This window comes from Molothrus ater, chromosome 3 (genome assembly GCF_012460135.2).
Source record: "Molothrus ater isolate BHLD 08-10-18 breed brown headed cowbird chromosome 3, BPBGC_Mater_1.1, whole genome shotgun sequence".
Taxonomy (NCBI): domain Eukaryota; kingdom Metazoa; phylum Chordata; class Aves; order Passeriformes; family Icteridae; genus Molothrus; species Molothrus ater.
Genome location: NC_050480.2, coordinates 40,322,914 through 40,346,961, shown reverse-complemented (window position 1 = coordinate 40,346,961; position 24,048 = coordinate 40,322,914). Strand labels below are relative to the sequence as shown.

Here is a 24,048-nt window from a genome sequence, read left to right as displayed (position 1 = left end):
GAACTAGGGAAAGGGAGTTCCAGCTATTTCTGTTTCTGATGGGTGCAAAGCAAATTTTCCAAAACTGTCAGTGTATCATCTGCAAAAACACAACTGTGAAATGGAATTGTGTTACCCTGAATGGAGAAGAGTTTTAAATACTGCAGCTGCCTGTTTTACTTTGAATACCCACCTCTATCTAAACATATTTTTGCTTATTTTTCACTAGGAAAGATAGCTTATGGAAGTGAAAGATTCTAATAAATGTGGGAAATATTTTCCCAAGTAACTGATTAATTTTAGCTTGTCTTTTAATGCTGGTTTTTGGACTCTGTAAGAAGCCATTGTAATCTACATAGGTGTAACCAGTTATGTCTTTTTCTTGCAAGTTACACAATTCAGATTAGCAGTACCTAAAATGCTGAGGTGCAGAGGGTTATTTTCCTCTAAGAAGTTGATAAACTTCCCCACGCTGTGCCATTGCCTCAGTGGAAATATATCTACCTGCAGATCACAGATAGAGAGATTTACAGTTTATGTTTTAAACTCATTTGAATCCCTAAAGGGTAAGTCATTAACTAGATTGATCAGTAGATTGATGGGACATATAACTGGACAAACAAAAGTTAAACAAACATCCCTTTTCCAGCACTGGTAACTCAAGGATATTTCCTTATGAGACCAGGACTTGAAAGCTTCCAGGTGAGATCAGTGTTCAAGGGTTTTTGACCCAACCAATGTAACTTGTTATATTCCATAGAGAAAAGTACTAGTAACACATAGTGTACCTGCAGAAAACCAGACCTGAACACAATGTGTTATGCATCATTTTCCTACGAGATTTAAACCTTCCCTGGACTGTAGATTGCACAGATAAGGGCATCCCCATCTATGTTTGGCTGAACTTCTAAAAACTCATAGTAAAATCCTCTTCTCCTTTATTTCATAACTTGCTACTTCTAAGATCCAGACAGCACTTGGGATCTTTATTAACTGTAAACCTACAAAGGGAAAATGAAAATTTCTTTAACTATATTGCAGCATTTCAGTTAATATGTTTTAGTCCAGGTAATAGACTTTGTGGTGAAAATGCTCAGCTTCAGGAATTTTCCTAGCAGACTAAGAAAAAATTTACTACTTTATCCTGTGTTTTATCCCTTTTAGATTCTATTAATAGAAAAGCTCCATGATTACAATCTTAGTTTCTCTGAACTAGTGAACTCAATCCAGTTTACAGGAGTCAGTAAATTGTTGCTAACTATAGTGCTTTTCTTCTCAAATAGGTAAGACCTTCAACATTTCAGGAGCCAGCTGGATGTCAATCTCCTCTGTTATTAAGAGACAAGAAAACCAAAGAGGCTGATGAACTCTTGCAAGGACCCATTTGTAATACAACCTTTGGTAGGGTTTATTCTCCTGATCTTGAAGAGAGCACATACTGGGAAGTGTTATCTATCTTTTCCCTTCAAAGGTGCAAGTTTCTTCTGCTGACACCTTAGAATACTAGCATTTTTTCCCTATGGTGAAACAGACTAGGAGATCCTGTATGGGTCCTATTCCATACAGGAACTTCTAGTCTGTTTAACTATTTTAGTTTCATCCTTGTAACTGAACAGTTTGACTACTAGCTGAATAATACGGGCAAATCCAGAATCACTGAGAAATGCTGTTTATCATCACTAAACACAGCAGTATCTCACAGAAGACAAAACAAATAGCAGATGTCAGTAATCCATCACTGTGCTCCCATCCACAAATACTACAGGTCAAAATCTTCCAAGCTGCAGCTGTGCAATAACTTCCATTTGAATAAGGATTCACTGCCATAATAAGAAAAAATTTTCCTTTTGTTATCCAATGTACATATCCAATAGCTTTTCTTACAACAGTGAAATAAAAAGAAGGCTTGATGGTGTGTGGGAGCTGGTATTCAGCAGAATTCCCCAAAGTTCCCTTTTGGAATATGTGCTGCAAATTCACTGATGCAGGATGCCCCCATATGCAACAAAAACTTAAATACACAGCAGTAGCTTAATTGGAGAATACTGGCACTGTGTTCACAGCAATTTTGAGTGAACTCACAGTAACATACACATGGGATATAAAGGCTTGAAACGTAACTCTTCCTTTTTTCATTGTTTCTCTTATGTGGTTTAGAGAACATCTTTTCAACATTCTTCACATCCTACCCTTCCCACCAGCTCCAGAATTAGGGGTGACATTTAGTTCTCCCAACCATGAACTTGTGGAATGAATCACACACAGTGCTAGTGCAGGAAAATCCTGTTTCCTGAAAGCAACCACAGAGCTCTGAGCACCAAGGTTAAGTTATAACATGCAAGCTGGCATTAAATCCACCCTAAAGTTCAGTTCATGTAAGAGTTCACCTCCATACAAGATTTTACTAGTGATTGCTCAAATTAAGTAACACAACAACCTGCCTAACAAATCCCCTCCTCCAGCACACTGCTTTCCCTAAGGGAGGACTACATGGGCAGCAGAGCTTTATCCTCAGATTATTCAAACCAAAAATGCAAGGTTGAAGAATTTCCATTTCCTCTGTCTAGATTCTCATTTGTTCCTGCCCAGAGCTACAGGCTTTTGCTGCCACTAGGCCAAAACAGCTTGACAGAAGCACTCAGTTTGGAAGTGCCTGGAAAGATGGAATGTTTCTCAATTCTTTCCAATGAATTTATTTCTCCTCCATGTGCCACAAGCAGGATTCCAACAGTTCCCTACAGCAGGTTAAAAAAGATCAACAAATAAGTTTAGCAGAATCCTTGATGCCACCACTGCCACAGAGAGGTACATAAATCACCCCAAAAAAGCACTTCTAGGAGTTTCATAGTTCACAACTTCACACTTGAGACTCTTACCTCACCCAGTGCCAGAGATCTTTGCCCTGACTACATCAGATGTGAACTGAACAGGGCATGGAAGTGACTGCATGGGTTCTGCAAAGGGGGCTTGCCCCTCTGAGATGTCATTGCTCAAAGAGCTACTCAATATTTGTACAGTAATAGCCACAAAAAAATGGGACTGAACCCATGAAAATGGACATTCTCCTCATGGAGATAGCTGCATAATAAAAGGACTGAAAGACATTGGCTGACATCATGAGAAGAGTTTATTTCTCAAATGATTAATCTGTATTTTCAAGGCTCCCTGCAGTATAAAAAGACAATGCTTTTCTGATCCTTGAAACTCCCTCCCTGTTGATACCTTTTGCTGAGTAATTAAACTGTTTCATAAATTATAGTTTGTTAGTGTTGTGCAACGCATTATAGATGGCTCCTAAAAAAGGTATCAAAAGTACAGAAGGAACAGGAAAAACTACTCCTATTCAGATCTGCTGCACACAGGCTGCGTTCAGCTCTGGTGGGCAGAGGGAGGGCACAGGCTCCTTTCCCACTAGAAAAACAAATATTGTAAATTCATCTAGAGTACAACGTTCACTAGGGATTGTCTCCACCAGATTTTTGTTTCTAGCACAAACACTTAGTTCAAACCAGAACACATCAAATATTGCCTTGATTATCTAGGTAGCAAGCACCATGCCCTGTTGTTGGCACCACAAGAAGATGTCTCCTCAGAAGATTTGAGCTGCCAGTCAGAGGGAAGAAATCCATTGAAAGTCCTCCTAAGAAATCCCAGTCTGTTCTGGCAGCCGAAGCAGCACTGCAAAAACCACCAAGAGCCAATAAATACCCCACAGAGCACTTAGGCAAACATGCACTGACAGTCCTGCCCCTTCCCTACACCTCAGCTCCACCAACAGCTCACTCAGACCCTTCCCAGCCTAATATATCAGATTTCCCAACACCACCAGCTACAGAAAAGCCAGGGAAGGAGCTAGCTAAACGGAGAACTACAGCAGATCTCCTTGACACACAACTGATACAAATGGAAAACAGATTTTATTTCTCCTTTCCCAATTAAATACATATAATCCATTTGATGTGCTACTCATAAGTTCGTATCGGTGAAAACATGTATTTCTATCTACATTATGTTAAAAAAACAAGGCAATTGCAATGATGTGACAAAATCTCCACTACTTAAAGAAAATCTCAGTGAGGAACTAGATGGACCATTCAAGGTTAATACATCTGTTGTGAAGGGAGATAGGACTTAATTATAAAATTTTTACCCCACATAAATTCTTCATAAATAGTTCCTGTAGAACTTTAATCATTTCATGAGCTACTGCCTATCCTGAAAACATCCAGAGAGGTCAGATAAGCCTAATGTAGCAAAAACAATCAGTTAGCAATGAAAACTTCCAGGACAACTGTAAGATTCTAAAAGATTCTTCCTATTATTTATTTGATCAACTTATTCAGGTTGATCAAAAATATTAACTATGAAAGGAAAATCAGCTCCAAATCCCGTAAATTAGCTTGGTTTTAGTGTTCAACCTTATGAACAGATATAACAGTAACATAAATTACTTTGCAAGTGCTTTCAGTATAAACATTTCTCCTGGGAAAAAATCCTGATATGGTAAAGTAAGAATGTGAAAGCAAAAATGTTTCTCTTGCAGCAAGAAACGAGAAATGGGTACTTTTTTTCCTTTTTTTCTTTCTTCTAGGAGGACAAAATGTCAGAGTTTTCTTGTTGTCTCAGGAAAGCTGATGCTGGCAAGCACCTTTCATTTCATAACTGCAAACACAAGGCATGAAATTTGATCTTTCATCAACATGAGATCAGTTCTTGTGGTCTAGAACTATTTCTGACCAGACCTTGCAATATAATAGAAACTGATTTCACTAGGGCATTTCTGGTTGAATATCTGAAGGCAAGCCACGTGTCTTTTAGTTACCTGCAATATGCTTACTCCATTTAGTCTTTTGGAATTTGAAAACAGTGAGAGACGTAGGTGACAATTACAGCCATGGTAATCTCTGGCACCCCAGAAGTACCCTCTGTACAGTTCCTCAGTCCCTGCTGAGGAACTGTACTGCCACATTAGTCTTGATGGAGGTGGATATGTTTACTCCCTGTTGCACATCTCTGAAAGCCACAGCAGTATGGGCACTGTGCCATAGTAACACAGCTCCACTGAGCTATGTGGTCTCCTACTACCAGGAGATCAATACTTGGCTGCAGTGGGGAAATAGTCATAAAGCACCTGTCCTTCCTGTGCTTCCTTCACTTGGGCACACACATGTGCACATAGACACAGACACGTCCCTCTGCAGCTTCTGTCACTGGCAGCCTACCCATGCTTCCACAAGGTTTACTTGCACTTCTTGGTTTATAGGGTGTAGAAAGCAGGGAAAGCAATGTGGAAAGTGTTATTCATTTCCTGTAATAGCTTGCTACTCACAGCTGAGGAGATTGTGGATGGGGAAACTTTACCTACAGGCTGCTGTCCTGTCAGATATATGAACACGAGCTGTCAACAGTCTGGTTACTGCTGTCTTGCAAAACAACAGTCAATATAATGTGGGAACCTACAAAACCTAATGTTCCTTAGGCACACTGGGTGATTAGATGTAAGACTGCAGCATACACATTATTTCCACAGTCTGTCTGAGTCAGCCCACTACACAGAGGGTTGTATTTTTCTACAGTTTTCTGCAGATTCTCTGTTCAATATTTTCATGGCTTAGGGGATGATGAGACCCTTCCGTTTTGTACTGTGCTAGCTTCTTTTAATTCTCCTTCTCCAAAGGAAAAGTCTTCACTCACAAATAGCAAAGCAACTTCAGCACAGCATATGTGATCAAATCAGAAGTTAATTGTCTCTGCTGCCTGTGTATTTCATAGCAATTAAAGCTATAAAATCTGTATTATAAAAAGTACAATGTAAGTCAACATCAACTAGAATGCAGAGGCAGTTTACTGGGGTGCTTATGCAGACATCAACCAATTCAGTTTTGTCTTGTAAAACTAGAAACAGCTTGGTCCATGTTTGCCTTAAGTTGGTTTGTGTCACCTTGCCCACATCAAAAACCTGGCTGCTAGAATTTTTCATCAGAAGAATTATTTAAAGATCATAGAGATTTTTGATCCCATGTATGGGTCCTGGGTGATGATGCCCTTCATAAAGGTTTGGCTGTCTGAGCTCAGGATTAATGGAGAGACAGCACAGTCCACTGTCAGCCCCTCTTCCCTGGTGTCCCTGCAGAGGGGCTCCCATGCTGTGCTGGAGAGGCGACAACCCAGCTGAGACTTGTTCCCACCCAGGGGACCTACTTTCCAGCTAAAACCTTGCTGCTTGGCCTCTGCCTGATCCACTGCTCCTGCCCCATTCCATCTGCACCATGGGCTCTGCTCATCCATGCCCATATCCCAAACTATAAGTGACCTCCGCCTTAAAGAGCAGCCCATACCTGGGGAGGCATGGGATGCCAGGGGCTGGGGCTGCCCCAGGTCCCCATGGCTGCCTGCTCCTGGTGGGGGTGGGACAGGCTCTGCCTGCCACAGGGAGCCCCCACTGTTCCCACTCCCTGGTCGTCACAGCACCTAACACTCGAATGCAGACTTCTTGCCTTTTACATTACATTTTTTACCATATTAAGAGGCAGTTGTAGTGGTTCCAGTAAAAAAGGAATTGGTCCCCTGAGACGAATGTGTAATGATTTTCTTTGGACCGAGGAAAGAAAATTCATTTTTAATTGAATAATATGAGAAAAAAGCCTTACATGTGCTAATTTGTTGGACTCAAATGTGTTTAGACTGGGTTGTTGGGATGTTATGACATTGGGTAATTAGGGTAATTGGAGAAAACAGCTGGACTATTTGGACACTAGAGATTTTGATATGGGTAAGGTCACTCTGACACTAAGATCATGGAAGTGATATACATGTAAAGGAACTTGCACAATGAAACAAAGCAATTTTTAATATAACACCAAAGATACCTTTAAAAATACATTAATTAAACAGCTTGGGATTTTTCAAAAATGGATCTTTGGAGACATCCCCAAACCACACCTTTATACTTCTACAGATGATCACATCTGCCATGCAATGAAGAGTGTGAGTATGAAACAGAAAAACAAACTGTGATAATAAAATAAGCAGTTTAACTTTATAAGTGTTTGGCTTTGGTAATAGTTACATAAGGACTTTTTTTTCCCTCATTCTGTAGGGATAAATCTGCAGCTATCTGTGAACATTTTGATATGTGTGGTCAGAAACAAATTTAGCAAAAGTAACAACCAACAGCTTGACCTGTCTTATTTCAGTCTCTTGTTAATAATAATTCAAAATACAAATGTCAATTTATCCCATACTTCAGATGTACCTACAAGATTGTCCTGCATGGCATGACAATTAACCAGTATTTATTACAAGCGTTTCAAGAACAGATTGATTGATCCTGATTTTATAAGATATTTCAAGGCTGGATAATATTCTACAAAATATGCAAAATCCTTGGACATTTCAGCTACTCTGTATTAAAGACGTGGTTTTTCTGAACATAGGGCTCAATAAGCTGATTTTTAAATGAGCCACATTTACAGTATACATTAAACCTTTCATCAGAAATAGATATTCACATATTAAAAATGGTAGAGGAACTTCTCAAGAAATTTGCAAAAAAAGGACAACAGTCTATTTGTATATTATATATACAAATATTTGAATATATAATATACAAATTTATCTATTTGTATATTATATAATTTGCAAAAAAAGGACAACAGTATATTATCTTCAATTATCTTCAATTTCTATATTATCTTCAATATTAAAATAAGACAGTGTGATTGCTAACAAGAAGCTAAGTCAGAGAACCTGCAGAATTTGCTAATTTTGCAGAATACCTTTCAGATTAGAAAAGATTCACAGAAGCACAATCAGTTCATGAAACCTTTAAAACTGTATTAATTCCTGTTTAGCAGATATCCTGTTACTGATAGAAAACTGTAATTACAGCAGCCTGTAGTTTCATCCATGTTAACCTGTGCATAAAATACTGCAGTTGCTTGAAGTTCGTTCCTTCCAATTAAACTTGTTCTACTTAAAAATTGCTAGATTTCCTGCTAGATTTTTATCTTCTGACAGCTCTCTTTGGAAACCAACCTCTTTTGCATTACTATGCATCTCTGGAATACCACAAGAGTACATCTCCATCTCCTTAAAACATTAGCATTTTAAACACAGAGTTTCAATAGAATCCACCAATATTACAGAAATCTTTCAAACAGAAGAGCTGTTTGTTAAGAAGTGTTTTCTCTAAAAATGCAACATTGCATAGGCAAATTGCCTTTTAAAAAACTTACTTTAAAAAGCCCAAATTTCTTGTTCTTTCTCTCTTTATGCTAACATAATTTTTAATCACTTTTATTTTTGATTGCATAGTTCTTATCATGAGAGAAAACATTCAGCCATTCATCTAATCAGATTAGCTAAGACAGATTTCACATGCTTTGTTATTGGTAACAGTTTTTTTTAAATTTCAGATAATGAAAAGCCATCAATCTACAAATGAAAGAAGTCAGTTAAAAGCAAACAAAAAGACCAAAAAAAGAAGTCAGCACATGCATGAACATGACTGGGGCAAGAAGAAAGCACTTACCCTAAGCTGCCTGGAGCTAGATGGCTATCCTGTATATGATATTGACACATTCTTCTTCTTTTGTACTTTTCTTTTTTGATCCTTCAAAAATATGTATACATATCTTTGGATAAGTGTGACTCCTCACTCTCTATTTTTCAGCCCATGCTATAGCTGATACAATTTTCAGCCTTTCACAAATGGTCTTTGAGTAGATGAGGAAGCCATCCTTTCCACCAACTCAGTTTCCACTGGCTCCTGAAGAACCACAGAGGTGATGGTAAATAAATAGCAACAAGAGGGCAATTGAAACTGTGCCTTGCATGTGAGGTTGTTCTTGTACTCTGCCATCAATAAGAAACACAGCAGTGACCTGCCAGTCACCTAGGAATAAAGCAGAAATATTTGCCAAAAATGTTTTGAACCTGCTTGTCTCCTGTGGTTCTGAGGGGCATTACACTGTCACAAATCTGGCCTTTAAGAGAAAATCAGGATTACTTAGCAATCCCTAATACATATTTTCTAAGAGGCAGGGTTCCCAGACAAATTCCCAAACAACCTACTACATAGAGTGGGACTGCACTTCACTAGACAGATCAGCCACTCTCCACAGAATAAGGGAAGTGTCCATAATGAAGCTGAGTGTGGCTGATAAATTATCCCTAGGGTAACAGAGTACTGGGTATGTATTTTATTAGGTGATGAGCAGAAGAAAGGTAACATCTGGATTCACAGTCCATCAGGCTAAATCTTCCAAGTGCTCAATTCAAGTTCAGTTTATTTGAACAACACCATAACAGTTAAATGGATTCCCATGGCACAGATCCCAATTCATTATGGAAAATGAAATAGCAATAGCTCAATGGTGTCCACCTTTGACAGGAAAAAAGCACTGAAGAAAAAGGTCTATCTCAGAGAGAGCAGATATTAGTCAACAGCTATTTAAGGCAGCAAAACAGGAAGCAGCAGAGATCTCTGGGCTAGAAAAAGCTTAAAATCTTGATCAATGTGCTACCACAAAAATGCAAGCAACCTGAACACTGAAAAACGAGCCCTTCTTTTCATAGCATCATTCACAGCTTCAGGTTAATAGACACGGGGGAGTCCTGGCCACATTAACTGAAATAACAGCACCAACTTGTTTCACACAGTTGCTAAGACAGAGGCTGCCTGTTGAAAACACAAACTCCCTTATTCCATGATTTCATAGGCAATCTGCAGGAGTTTTAACACAATGTGCAAGCACTTCTGGACAACATAGGAGGTTGTCAACCAAGGAAGCAGCAGGTAAGCAGCAGGAACTTCACCTGACATACTGCAATCAAGCTTGGGCAGGATTCCAGGCCATGGGGGACAGCAGGACTGATTGGGAGGCATGAGCTTTGAAAAATAAACCTATGCACACTGAATGGGCCTGCCCAGATAATGCAGTCAGAATGAATAACAGGTATTTTAGCACTCCCAGCTTCATGAACTTTTCTAATTATTGTGTTGATGAAGCACACATGTACGCAACCTTAGGTCACATTGAACAGAGTTGTATGCACAGAAAGTCAATGTCAGTGAGGTAATATGAATCATTTGGAGATTGTCTTACAGGTCGCTTGTAAGAAAATCATTTTACAAAAATGTGTGCATGTTATTTATAGCCCATTTTGTTTGTAACCCATTTTATTTTGAAACAAGCATACTGATTTTGAAGGGAAAAAAAGAAACATAAAAAATGCCGAGACTTGAGCTTTTTTCTACACACATTTTTGGCATGAGCACAGCACCCCATTCTGTTGACTTTAACTGCTGTCTCTTCCAGGTTCTCCGCACTTCTATTTCAATTGAGCCAGTGCTTCCACCATGCTCAGGTATCTATCAGCCAATCTTTGTCTCCCAGAAGAGTCTTTGGAGCTTTCATTGAGCATGTTGTTTAAGAATGGCTGTGTCTTGGTGTGCCTTTGCCACAAAGACTAAAACTATCATATTCACAGGGGAAAAAAAAGTGGTAGTCTTATAGTAACAGTTTTGGTGGATATGGGATTAATCAAATTCATTGTAAGTTAGCTATATTTTCCCTGAAAAGGGAATGATAGGATTTTAACAAGTTTTATTTCATGAATTAGTGGCTATTTCAGTGGACCTTTAGGTTCTGTAGTCATATGCATTTGTCAACAACACATAAGAAGGACAAATATGACAACAGGATTGATTCAAGAAAGTAAACACCATCTGGCAGTAATAAAGAGCATGGAGAGGTGATTTTATACTCTATATGCCCAGCATATGCCCAGTGGTATCCTTTTGATCAAATTCTACCTGTATGTACAAAAAGCTGCCAACATGTTTCTGTTATGAACTGCACTACCATGCAGATACACACAGAAAAAAAAGATTTTATCACACCTCCCAGGCTTCATATCCAAACATGCACACTGAAAATATCAGTTTCAGGCACTTCAATTATCTCCAAGCTCCTCTGCACACTCCTGCCCTTATGGGGTAGACCCATAGTTTCCCTAGTTCCAGATTCAACAGGGCAAACAGATGTCCAATTCTGTCTTGCTCAAACTCCCACAGCAGGATGTTATGGAGAAGGCTGGACACACCCATTATAAATACTGTGGAATATCAGAATTGCTATTATGAAATCCCTCCTCTCGGACCCATGTACAGCTGAACCTGCAGCTCCTGCACCCACAACACACAGGCCACAATCAGAGATCCACTTCAGCTGAGTGCCTGCTTCAGGCATTTCTGCTCTCCAAGTAACACCGGGATGTACAGAAGCTAACTGATATTCCCGAGAGCCAGGACAGAAGATGCACTTGTGACACCTCTCTTTAATAGGAAGGACTGAAGCATAGTGAGGCAGAATCATTTCTGATCTTTTAGAAGAGTGTACTGGCAGGGCAAACCATCTCACTTTCCCTCACCCATGCCACTTTGCCATCTGAACTGCCTTGCAAACATCTGGCACACATCACACAACTTCTGAATCAATACAGGACAGGGAATGTGTGTATATTGACATATGCAGCCCTTGGGCTATTTCACAGTCACAACAAATGAAAGGAAATTAGGTAATCAGCTCCAATTATACCTTGACAACAGCTTCTAAATCTCACTTCACTGAACAGTTTTCTAGCAAAAACAGAAGCAGTAAAAAAATAATCACAAAGTTTCAAAAGATGTTGACCTTTATTCAAGCAAGAAGCACCAGGTATGAGAAAGGATATAGTCCAGGCACACAAGCACACCTGCTTTGCTGTTGTTGACAGCAGATAGCTGCAGGGCTCTTCCTGAGAGACATCCTGCATACCACAAAAGAGCTGGAGAGTATGAACTGTGACCCCCTTCAGCTTTGATAGACTTGTCTTTTTTTTTTCACACTTTCTCATCCATCATGCACACTCTTTCTATAATGTTTGTCTCAATTTTACAAAGATCCCTGGAGGGAATTTCATTGCATCTCTGACACTGCTTTAATTGCTGTCAGCTGGAAATAGTGAGTTTTTACATGTGATTAATCCTATTTGTAACCTCCTAATTTCATTGGAGACTTCTGGTTGCTTTTTACTTCTATTAAATGAGTGAGATTTCCTGACACAGTTGTAAAATGAATCTCACTTGGGACCCCCAGGTATGTTGAGAAGACTCAGGATAGCAGTTTTAAAGAAATAATTTACTTTCATAACAAGGAAAGATACTGTGCGACCTTTTGATTTCTCCTGTCATAATAAGCAATGCAGACAGTAAAAGCTCTATTCTGTCATTATTTAAAATGATAATCATGAGAGCTGCTAAAATAAAATCAAATATCGCCTGAGGCAGTTCCTGAAGAGACCTGAGATTTGAAGGGAGATGGTATTCTTTTTGTTCTTTTCAGTCTTTAGATTACGCAAATTCATCAACTAACAAACACAGCTGCCCTGTAGCACTTCCAACACAGTCAAAACCTAACAACTTAGAAATCTTGTCAAATGAAAACTAGCTCTAGACTCCTATGCATCATTCCCTTAGACCAAAACACATAAACAAAAAATATCAGATCAAAGCAGTCAGATCAAATTACATAAACTTCATGGGAAAAATATCTGACATCCTGGTTATTAACCTCAAGGGAACTTTAAGCTTTTATGGGGGTTTCCAATCATTGCTGAAAAACAAAAGGAAGAAAAGGTTTGCATGGTAATGTATATGGTCTACCCCTGCATATACATATATATGGCTGACATGGCTCATCTTAAGGTAGAAAATGGCAGTCTAGGGAATTTATTGCAGCTGATGGATACAACATGCTGAAGCTACAGAAGGCCTACAGGAAGAAGTTCTTCATAATGCCTGACATCTCTCTGAGTTTGTCAAGAGAGCCTTTGGACCATGTTTCTCAGAGGGTTCTTGGTGCTGCTGCTATAGAAAGAGAGTACACTCAGAGGCTGTAACACAGCAGCAAGAACAGCTCTCAGCTCTTTGGCCTGCACTCATAGGATAGAAGCATCTTTCATCCAAACCCATTTCCTCTTCTTCTTTGAAAGGTAGGGAAGGGCAGTGGGTAGAAAAGCTTCAAGCTCCATCTGACCTGCATGCAAAAATTGGAAGAGGCATCCAAACATTCACATTATTCTCTGTAGGAAAGACCAGGCTAGATTGATTCAGGGCTCTTTTTCTTTAGGGGAAAAAGAGTTTTGCACCATGAGAGGAAACACATACCACAGGCTGAGAACCCCAGCTTTAGGGCTATGAAAAGGTTCAAACACTAAGCTCTCACAAGTCAGGAAATACCAAGCAGATGACACTTGGCTCTCTGCACTGTGTAGAACTCTTTGGCCAACAGTATGACAAGACCAGAGAATAGACAATTTTGTTGATCACTTCCTGTAATGTTGAATTGCTTGCTCCAATTCTTTACATAAGGCAGAGGAGGATCGAACATATGTATTTTTCTGTGCACGCATGCGTGTGTGTGTGTGTGTGTTTGTGTGTGAATACAGGCATAGACTATACAAAATAACCAGCTTGGATAATTTGCAGAGGGTGTAAAGAACCGGACTCTGCCAGAACTGCCTGAGGAACTCTACTATTTGTATATCCTCCGTTATTTGTGTTCAGTCTCACCTGCAAGAACATGTCATTCAAGATTTATTTATTACTGAACTTGAAAACTGTGGCAGAACCAAGAAAGTGAACCAGGAATGAGCCTCTTTTGCCCAAAACATTGTACAAACACAAATAGCTTACAGTCTATACATAGAAAAGGCATGTAAACACTGAGGATGAACTAAGGAAAGATCAACTGGATGGGGAAGGAGAATACTGGAGAAAAATCTACAGCAGCCAGAGAGAGCCCAGTCACAACTACGAGTCCCAAAAGATGCCAGTTTCCAGGTCCTTTGAACTCACTCCTAGCAGCAGTGTTGCAGCTAGCTCTTCTTTTCTTTCACCTCAATACTACATGAATTGTGAACCTGTGGTTATCTCACCAGTCCTTCTACCAAACCAACACTGTTGTGTCTACTGAGCTTTAGTGGGTCTGTCACCAGCCACAAAAATGAAAAAATTAATCTCTATCAGCCATTTAGTCTTGGTATCAGATCTGGCTTTGTCATGTGGTAGGAAATACCCTGACTCTCTCATTGCTGTAGACCTCTCCTGATCTTGCAGCTAATGAACATAAACACTGACACTTCATAAGAGAAGTACTTGATATTCATTTTGCAGTGGAGAAAATTGCTGTACTAGTTACAGACAAGTAGACACTTGAGCTTTGCTTTTTGCCTTTTTCCCTTCAGAGTGAAATCAATTATCCACGCATGAATATTGCCTTGTAATTTTATTGCAAATTAATGGAAGTCCATTATCAAGCAATGACAGAACTTTTGCTCTGGGAGTCATTCAGCACCTGAAAAAGGGAAGTTTAAACAGAAGAGCAATTTACCAAATGAACACTTCTTTCAAAAAAACTTTCCCTTTCTTTCAGAAATGTAATTTATGGAACCTTTCAAGGAGAAAACATGATGGGAAGATAAAACCTCCTGTTTAAAGCTCAGATTTGCAACTAAATCCACTTAGGCTGAAATCTATCAAAAATTTGGCATGCTTGGAAACTGCTGTCCCAGAAGGAGATGGTCTGAAATACAATCCCATTAAATACACTGTAAAAAATAAGTTGTCCACTTTGTTTGGTCTTGCTCACCAGAATTTATGTAATAAATGCTGCAAAAAGAAACAGCATGCAATGAGATTAATATGCCCTACGCTTTCTGCAGACTGAACCCCTCTCATGTCTCATGGCCAAGAGCATCTCATATGTTAGGCCATATATTCTCTTTTGTCCTCATCAGCCTGCTCTGAGCTGTCATGAATGCTAATTCATGTTAATTAATGTCAAGCCACACCATGTCATCAAAGACACTTTCTTTTTGCAGAACTCTTCTACCTTTCGATAGTTTGTGTCAAGACTTTTTTCCACTTGAGATTTTTCCCATGTGAGTTCCCATCTGATGGGCAACTGAGTGGCAAGTACTGAAAAATCAAGGCCCCCAGCTGCTCCCCTCCTCCCCCTTGGACTACTGGGGAGGGAAACCAGGGCTTGCCCTCCTTTCTTTCAGCCCTTGCCGGAGGAGACGGCGCAGACCGCGCTGCTCTTGCTCTCCCTCCCGTGGTGGATCCCTGCAGTGCCATGGAAGAGGAGAGGTGACCTCCCTGCCCCTGAGGACGCTGCACAAGCGGCGCCACCGCTCTGTATTTGCAACGGAATGGACAGGGGGAGAAATGGAGAAATACCTGTATGGACCCTCCCATCTCTGCTTTTTATTTTGAGTCACTTAAATCTTTGATGGCTCTCTTCCAAAAATGAGCCATACAACACACCAGAGATAATTTACTGAACAAATAAACCTATGGCTAACTCAAAGCCTGATTTGGTTTCTATGTTGACAATCTTTTTTATTTCTGCACCCTCTTGTGGGGACAAAGGTATCTTTACAATATGTGCTACCCTCGAGGACATAGTAGCATACTTATTTCAGGACCAGGTTTCACTCACTTGATTTCATTTCTTTGATAGAAACTTTTACTTTAAAAAGTGACATTTGCTACACTGATTTTTCACTCTAGAAGATCCATCACCCCACGTGACAACTGCTCCCTTGACTTAAGCAGCGTTATACAGCACTATAGGTAAAAAAAGGTGATGCACAGTGACCATACCATTAACAAATATAACTTTACAGAGCCAGGGTCAGTTTCACTAACACTCCTTTGTCCACACTAAGTGAGCATCCATGTGGAGGCTACAGTGAATGAGAAATCATTTGCATGTCTACTAAAATGTCACCCACTCCTCCCCCCATCCTTCAAAGTAGTAATGAGACTCAATGGCAGATTTTACTCAGACTAAACTCAACCATTCCTCCACTTTAGTCCAGATAAGAGCAAGAAAAAATAATGGAACTGAGGCATTGGCTTCCCACCCTGACATCCAGGGGTCACCTGCAATCTGCAGGTTTTCTCTGTACTGCAGCTTGCTACATGGATCATAGTGAGTCCATTTTGAATACCAAAAAAATTATTCTTTATCTCTTGCTACTTGCATTTCAAAAACCGTACAAATCTCTCCTGATCTTTTACACCATTGACTCACTGATAATCCCTTGTTCTAATTCTGAAAAAAAGGTCAAAATATTAGTAATTGCATGATAAAGGTAGGCCAAGTAAAAAGACTGTGAGCACTTCATGGCACCAATTTTATTCAAAAAATCTGCAAAATACAGCATGAAGCCATGACTTAACAAGCATTCCAAAGTAAAGGAATTTTTATTTATTTGCATGTAAGTACTCCTTAGGTGCTCTAGGAGAGATTCAAAGATTTATAGCACATGTACGACAGCTAATTTGTATATAGTTCAAAAGTGAACACCTAAAAGACAAGAATGTATATTATTACATCCTCAAAACAAATTTAAGGCAACACAAAAGAAAAAAAAATATCTTTACTCAGTAACTCAAAAGATGACACAACAAGCAGCCTAAAGTAAATGAAGGGAAAAAAGCTAGGTTTTGGATAGGTATGATGTAAACAGTCTCGAGCAAGTTTTCTAGCAACCCACTGAGCAAGCCAGAGAGAGAGCTGGAAAGGATTGCCTTCAGGAAATGTTTTCTCTTTCTGTCCCAACCAGAATTCTAGGTTGCATTCTCTATTAGCCTGGATTTTCAACAGCTGATGAAACACTTAGTGGTCATTTTTAAAAGGTAACAAATTAGAGAGGGGAAAAAAATTCACTGAAGGGCAGTTACTAACTCATCAAAGCAATTTGTTCTGCAAGAACCAGCTGAAACTTCCATTTGGGAGACTGACTTCACGAGTTCTGTCGTAAAATGTGATTTGCTGCTTGAGGACCACTGATAATTTGGTACAGTCATATTAAGCAACCCTCTGATACTAAGTGTTATCACACCAATCTAAAAACTAGTCCATATTCTTCTAGGTAGCTTTCAACTTCCCCATAACTGAAGTTTGTATCCTTGTATCCCATGCACACCACTGCACTACAGCAACGGCTGTAATTCAGACCAATTCCCTATGTACATGGGGCCGCTAGGCCAAGACTCAAAAACTGCAGGAAAAAAATCCAGGTATTTATGCTATACCTTCTCTTCTCTGCTTAGTTTATTTGTTTATGGGGAATTATCGTGTTACATCTCACTATCACTCCTTTTCTTTTGGCATAAATTATTACATGTGAGATTAGCATATTGCAATTTTTTTCTGAAGTATTTTCTCTTTCCAGGTTTGCCTCCAGTGTTGCACTGTTGCACTACCACTGTAGATAATACTATTAGCAATTAATAACCAGAAGTGGATAAAGAAATGTCAAGAGAAGCGTATCCTGTGAAAATACACAGGGCCATTGAGACCAAATGACTGACATCACCAGAATTTTGCTGTAGAAGACAGCAGAGGGGCAGAGGATGCAGTATTCACAAAGTCAAAAACTAGTGTGACTATATTAATTTGGAAGAAAGGACTGCAAATTTTAATTGTGAAATGGCCTTCATCGTGAATCTACAATGTCAACTCTTTGAAAATCTACCTCAGAGCACAATACTGAATCAAACAGAAATTGGGATGCATTTAGGTTTTGATTCTTAAGAAAACACAAAATTTTTGGAAATCACTGAGTCCTTTGCAAGATGTATCCTCCTTTCACTCTGCAGATTGCCCAAGAATGTTTGAATTTGTTCAGATAAAAAATGTAACTCCTGAACCAAACTCGGACCTTCATTACTGTTCAAAAATAGGTCTTTGATTCCAACTCTTTCTTACTCAGTTTTTAATTTTCAGGCGCCTCTGCACTTCCTGGTCTCAGGCCTGACAGGAAATGAAGCACCAAAATACCATGAAAATGGCTGCGCCTGTGGTGAGGCTGGTCTGGCTGAAGAAATGGAAATATGAGCAAAGTCTCGAGCAAGCCAGATCTTGAAAAGATCTGTAGCCTGGTTTCCAGACCAACAGGGTTCAGAAAGGTTTTAGATAGCAGCTAAACCTTTGGAGGCTTTTCAGAATGAACTAAACCTTGAAGTTTGACCATTGTCAAGAAATACAGCTGTTCCTCAAGGTATTCAGGAGGCAACAGGGGGCCAATGACAGCGCCAAAAGTGGACACAATATGCATTATCTACTTCTTTTTGTTTGCTCAGTCCTGCTCTTCCCTCCCCACTCACATCCATTTCTAGTCTTCAATTCTAGTTTTAGAAATCTTACGGGCATGCAGTCAACTGACCATCTTCATTAATGTCTTACACATTATAAGGTGCAGTTTATGTTGGCTGCATGCACAGAAATTACTTCTGACCCCTGATGAAAAGTTTGCTGACACTTTCAATCAATTCCCACAGTTTTTGGTGTTGTTTCTTTAATAAGAAGTGTCTTGAGAGTTTATTGCAAGGAAGCATTGTTGAAAGTGTTTTATTTTCAGAGCTGATGTACCCTTGGTTGTACCAATGCCCATTTGCAGTAACAATGTTGTTAGGATCTGGAGCCACTTTACAATTTTATTTATGGTCTTGGTTTTTCAGTCACAATTAGAGTAACTTTTCCAAATGTTTTGGTTTGCAGGCGCCATCCAAATGGGTTCTTAACTTGGAAAGCTTTGATTGTGTTTACCTTCCCTTTACTGAACTACCTTCGCAGTCCATCTTATATTGGTCAGTGTTGTGGAAGCTATCCAGCACACTAAATGCTATTGAATACTCACAAAGCATGTGCCAAGGGAGAAAAAGAAAACAATTGTCCCAAAATATTCAGCTGCTGATGAAAGAAACTATTACCAGGCAGAGGTGTTCATTTCAAGAAGTAATTTCAAGCAAACTTACTTCCTTTGTAAGATCTATCAATTGTATTAGAAAAGCACATGGTGCAGCAAGGCTTTGAAAGTATAAATAGTTTGTGGTATGTTGCAAGTCATCAAGATTTTAAAATAAGAAACACTTGTATCCTATTGTTTGTAGAAGTACATCCACACACACAACACTGCAACTGAGATAAAAGCAAAGTTGATGGTTTCAAAAATGCAGTATAAACAATGACAAAGTGTGTTGGTAAGTGCAGTGATCATAAACTTACTTATTTGAGGAACAAAATGAGCTTTCTTCACAGCCCTGTGTTTCAAAACAAAAGTATCTATATCCTCAAGATATGCCTAATTCCCCTAAAACAAGAAGTCAGCAAGGCTCAGATCTCCTCAGTTTCATACATCCAGAAAGAACGGATACATCTCACAGAGCAGAATAAGAATGCAGCATTGCAACAACATTCCAACAGCATCTTACAAAAATTGCAGAGTGCTACCTGGTTTTCTATTAACAAGGTAAAAGGACAAGGCTATTTTGTGGAATGTAAGAATGTTTTACATTAGTATTTGACACAAGGGGAGAAAAGAACAAGAGTAGCCAAACTGGCTACAGTCCCTCCAGATCTCATGGGTTCTTATGAGACAGCTCTCAGCCTACCTTTCCATAAGGAAAGCCATTGTTCTGTTGCCAATATTTGTTCATTTGAAATAACAGTAAATACAACAATAAAGAACATTATCCTCCTGCATGCATCCCTGAGGCTCAGTTAGCAATTAATAATTGGAATATTACATTTCACCTCACTTTATCTATTATTGCAATATTGTCCTACTCAGGAGACCAGAGTCCAGGAGAAACCTTAGCAAAAAGTAATCCTGGTGACAAGAAGCCAAGACTGGTACAAACTCAAAGTAACTTTGGACTATCTCTAACCCAGTGAGGACATAGAAACTCTGAAACTCTTAGACCCTGGTGTACATCATAGCTTCCCAATAAAGACTCAGGTATGCATCAGCCCATCTCTCATCAACCCTTCTCTATCCTGGCACATAGTCAGGCAGTCAAGTAAGTTCTGTCTGGGTCCGCAGTTTGGGCAGAGAGGGACAGATTACAACACTCACACTCACTTTAGAAATAACCATGAGGTCCAAGGGACCAGACTCTAAACAAATTGGAGCATTTCAACTACCTGCTGACAATTCTGCCTGCCAGAAATCGCCCTAATAGCTGTTATGTAGTAGGAAGCCTATGCACATCACTCCTTGCAAACCTGCAGTCACATAAGAGTGTTAAACAATCAGAAATCTCTAGGAGATATTATTTGTGTGAAAACTCTGTGATTTATTGCTATTGGACTATTGCAAAGCTTCCAACATATGAAAATCACACATCTACCTGGACTACAGACATGGGTAGTTCTTGTGGGTATTGCTGCCCAAGTGAAATGCAAAAATATTATTCCTAAATAAATGGGGAAACAGGTCTGTAAACTACTGAAAGTCTTTTCTGAAAGTAGTAATTGATCCGTTCCTCGAGCTAGTGAGGACATAAAGTTAAAACAGGCCAGAGATCTGTTTATATGGATGAAAATCTTAAAGACAGATGTTGATATCCTCCCTCCCTGCCATGCCATCACCCAGTTTGTTGCTTAAATCTCAGGCAAGGAAAAAACCTCCGATCCATGTGTTACCTTTCAGAAAATGGTAGAGTGGCTTTTGCTAGAGGGAACTATAATTTTATTGTCTTGTCTCTGCCAAGGTTCATCTTATGTCAGATTTACGACTGCAGTAGACTGTTCCCCTGATATTGTCACCACCTGGCAAGAAGAGTATACCTCTGACAGCATTGTGATCAGGGATGTGCATTCCCTCTCCATGATCATCCCATCGTTTTGATAAAACTCAGATCCGCAGTGAAACACACCCTGTTCCCATGACCTCTGTTTGTTTATGAAAATTTCAGCCTTTCTCTGTTATTCTTCAAGCCACAAATAAAAATAAAATCCGCATATGATGTGTAGAAAAGAATGGCTATTCTCAGTCGCCACACAGTGGCACAGCAGGTGAAAAAAAAGACATAGATTTTCTTGGTTTTTCTACACAGCTTGGGTTTGTTGTTCCTTGTAATTATGCAGATACTATCCATGGATGTTTGAGAAAGATACATGTGGAAAGGGGTTATATAGTCTGTGAGATACAGGCAAAATGACTACAGGAGTTAGGAATGATCAAGTGGTGTGGTATTTGTTGCCGTAATAGCACTGGGCTTTTATTGTTGTTTAAAGAGGTAAGTACAGAAATAGTAGAAATAAACCTGCTTCACTCAAAGTTCAGCCTTGTGGGAAGATGTAGAAAGTATATGTGCATCAGTGTGTGCGTGTGTTATTTTGTTCCTATGGGTGTCTGCCTGTCCCTTACTTGTTTTAGGGAAGGATTTCCAATGTATTCTAGTCTAGTATTTTTATGGGTGAGCCCTTTCCGTAAGAAGAGCACAAGCAGCGGAAAAACTAACGTGAGCTCACTACCTACAGTCCTCTACTAACAAGGTTAGCTGCACCTACCAAAATATTCAAGTTCATTTCAGTCTGAAAGCTTGATGTCTTCAAAACCATTACCTTTTTGATAGCAGAGGCAGGAGGTGGGCATTCCACCAGATTTGACTTTTCTGCTCATGGTTCATAAAGATGCAGACTACTCTAAGGTACAGAAATGAGTAATGCACACTTTGAATTGGTGAAGGAAGGAACAGAGGGACTTGTAACATCACTCAGATAACAGCGAAGTCAAATACATTTGCATGAGTCTATGGCATTTAATTTTTTAAGTTTGCCAAAGTGCCCTTGGCCAGATTTTTCTTCCCTTTTGTGATGCAGACAACCCCTCACTGAATGAAAAGTATATTCTGCAGTGATTTATATCCATATTTTAAATGGCTTTAACATCATTTGGGTTATGTATCATCTGAAGATATTGTAACAGTCACAATCACTCTTACTTTACATTTGGACAAACTAAAGTTTGGTAGCATTTCCAGTTTACTTCCACACTAATATTTAGAACTCTATTTATGTACAGAAAAAAAGAATATTACATGTTCTATCTTGCAAATTATGTTTATACATTTGTTAAAGTGAACTTGAAAGTAAATTGTAATGTTAATCTGTTTATTAGAATAGTATATATCACCTAACAGTGTAAGGGGGCTTCAAATGAGGGTCTTAAAAAGTAAAATATGAGAATCATTTGACTTTATGTGTCCCACACTATAAAATACCATACACAATAAAATTCATGGAGCAAACTCAGTCCTTTAGGGTTTTCAATTAGCAGCTTCTAATCTACAAATCATTTAAGAGGAAAAAAAAAACAAAAAAAAAAAAAACCAAAAAAAAAACAAAAAAAACAAAAAAATTTAGTCAACAAGGCAAAACTTTTCCCGAAAGAATTTCAGGTATGAACAGCTCAGCCATCTCCCACAGCCATTTCACCTTGAGCTGTCCCTATAGCACCTTATTCAGTAAAGGGTGAAAGAATAAAAAAAAAAAAAAAAAAAACTCAGCTCTTGGGGTTTTACAGAAATTTTCTGAAAGACTTAAACAAAATAGGGTCTATTTCACTTTGCAGCTGCCTCTAACTTTACCATAATAAACTCTAAGCGGGTAGCCTTCACCAAAACACTTAAAAACAGCTTGAAAGAGGTATTTGCTGCCCGTTATGTTTACTCAAGCACTTGTTTAAAAACACACTTAAGGAAAATGTTTTTATTTCTACAGATTGCATTAATTGTAGCTTTGCAAACACTGCAAGCTCTACAAGACTGAACTGAGCTATTAGCTGCAAACCTCAGGTCTTGGCTAGAATAGTGGTTATGGCTTATTTAGTAAGCCTAATGAATTGGCTCACCCATCTCTACGCAGAGTTCCATGTATAGCACCATGGAGCCTGGAACAGCCAGAAAGGCTTGTTTCATGTTGCTTTATAATTAAAATGAAGTAAAATCGGTCAGCCCGAGTCGGTCCAAAAGCGAACCTCACTGCAGTATTATTCCTCTTCGGGCAAATAAAAGCATTAACACGGACATTAAGGCCGGACCGAAGCTCTGCGGGGACCCGCAGTAAAACCTGCTCTTCGCAGCCGCGGGCCGCGCTCTCCCCGGAGGCGCTCGGCGGGGCGGCGGTGCCGGCTGCTCCCCGGGCGAGCCGCGGTGGAGCTCCCGCCCGGCCGGGGCTCCAGCCTGGCCGGGGCTCCAGCCTGGCCAAGACTCGCTCCCGCCTGGCCGGAGCTCGCTCCCGCCTGGCCGGGGCAGGGCGCAGCGCTCGGCCCGGCAGCCGCGGGCGCCTCTCGCCGCCCCGGAGCCGCATCGCCCGCTCAGGTGCTTCCGAGACCGGCCCCGAGGGCGCCCGGCGGCGAGGTGGCCTTACCGTGAGGGCGGAGAGCTTCTGTGCCGGCACGGCGGGGAGCAGCTCCGGCAGCAGCAGCAGCAGCGGCACCCACATCCTGAGGCGGCGGCGGCGGGCACGCAGCGGCTGCGGGTGGCTGAGGATGGGGACTCTGCTTGGGATGTCGCTCCCCCCCCGACGCCTGCTTTGGCTCCTTTTCAATCGCTCCGGCTGGGAGGTCCCAGATCAGGTCCTCACTTTTCTTTTTCCCCACCCCAGTCCTTAAAATTTAGGGAAGCCTGTAAAGCTGAGAGGCGGCACTTTCTCCCTCTCTCTGTGTCCCTCCCTCGCTCCTCGGGAGTCAGCTCCGGCTAGGAGATGCTCCCCCAGCCTCTCCTCTCCCGGAGCCCTCCCACTGCCGGGGGAATCTGCCGGACGCCGCCGCCTCCCCCGGGGCGCCGCGCCTGCCTCCGCCTCGGGCGGGCTGCTGTCTAGCCCTGGGGGTCCCTTGCTCTCCCTTCCAGCCCTGAGCCCTCTGTGGCAGGGAAAGCGGGAGGAAACGACTGGGACGGGAAGGGAGGACCCACCACCAGCTCCGGGAGCACGCGGGAAGCACAGCCGCGGCTGCGGAGGCTGGCGGTGTGCGACCTCTCCGAGCCGCTCTGCCCCTTTTCCTCTTATCCTTCCCCCTCCCCAGCCCGGCCTCCCCTTTCTCCTCCCAGACCCACAGATCCTCGCCGATTAACCCTCCCCGGTGCTCCCGGGGGGTCGCCGCTCGCTTTCCCCGCAGGGTTTATTCCTCCCCCACGCCCCCGCCACATGCTGAATCAACACG

At 40.7% G+C, this 24,048-nt stretch overlaps 1 protein-coding gene across 4 annotated transcripts in view; it reads right to left on the bottom strand.

The window, feature by feature from the left end:
- Nucleotides 1-23,844, bottom strand: part of SMOC2 (SPARC related modular calcium binding 2) — a 139,520-nt gene extending 115,676 nt beyond the window's left edge. For all 4 annotated transcript variants that reach the window (XM_036381108.2, XM_036381110.2, XM_036381112.2 and 1 more), the window contains exon 1: nucleotides 23,256-23,844. In XM_036381108.2, coding sequence (XP_036237001.1) covers nucleotides 23,256-23,330 — 75 coding nt within the window. In that variant the 5' untranslated portion in view covers nucleotides 23,331-23,844. The remainder of the gene's footprint in view (nucleotides 1-23,255) is intronic.
- Between the last annotated feature and the right edge of the window lie 204 nt (nucleotides 23,845-24,048).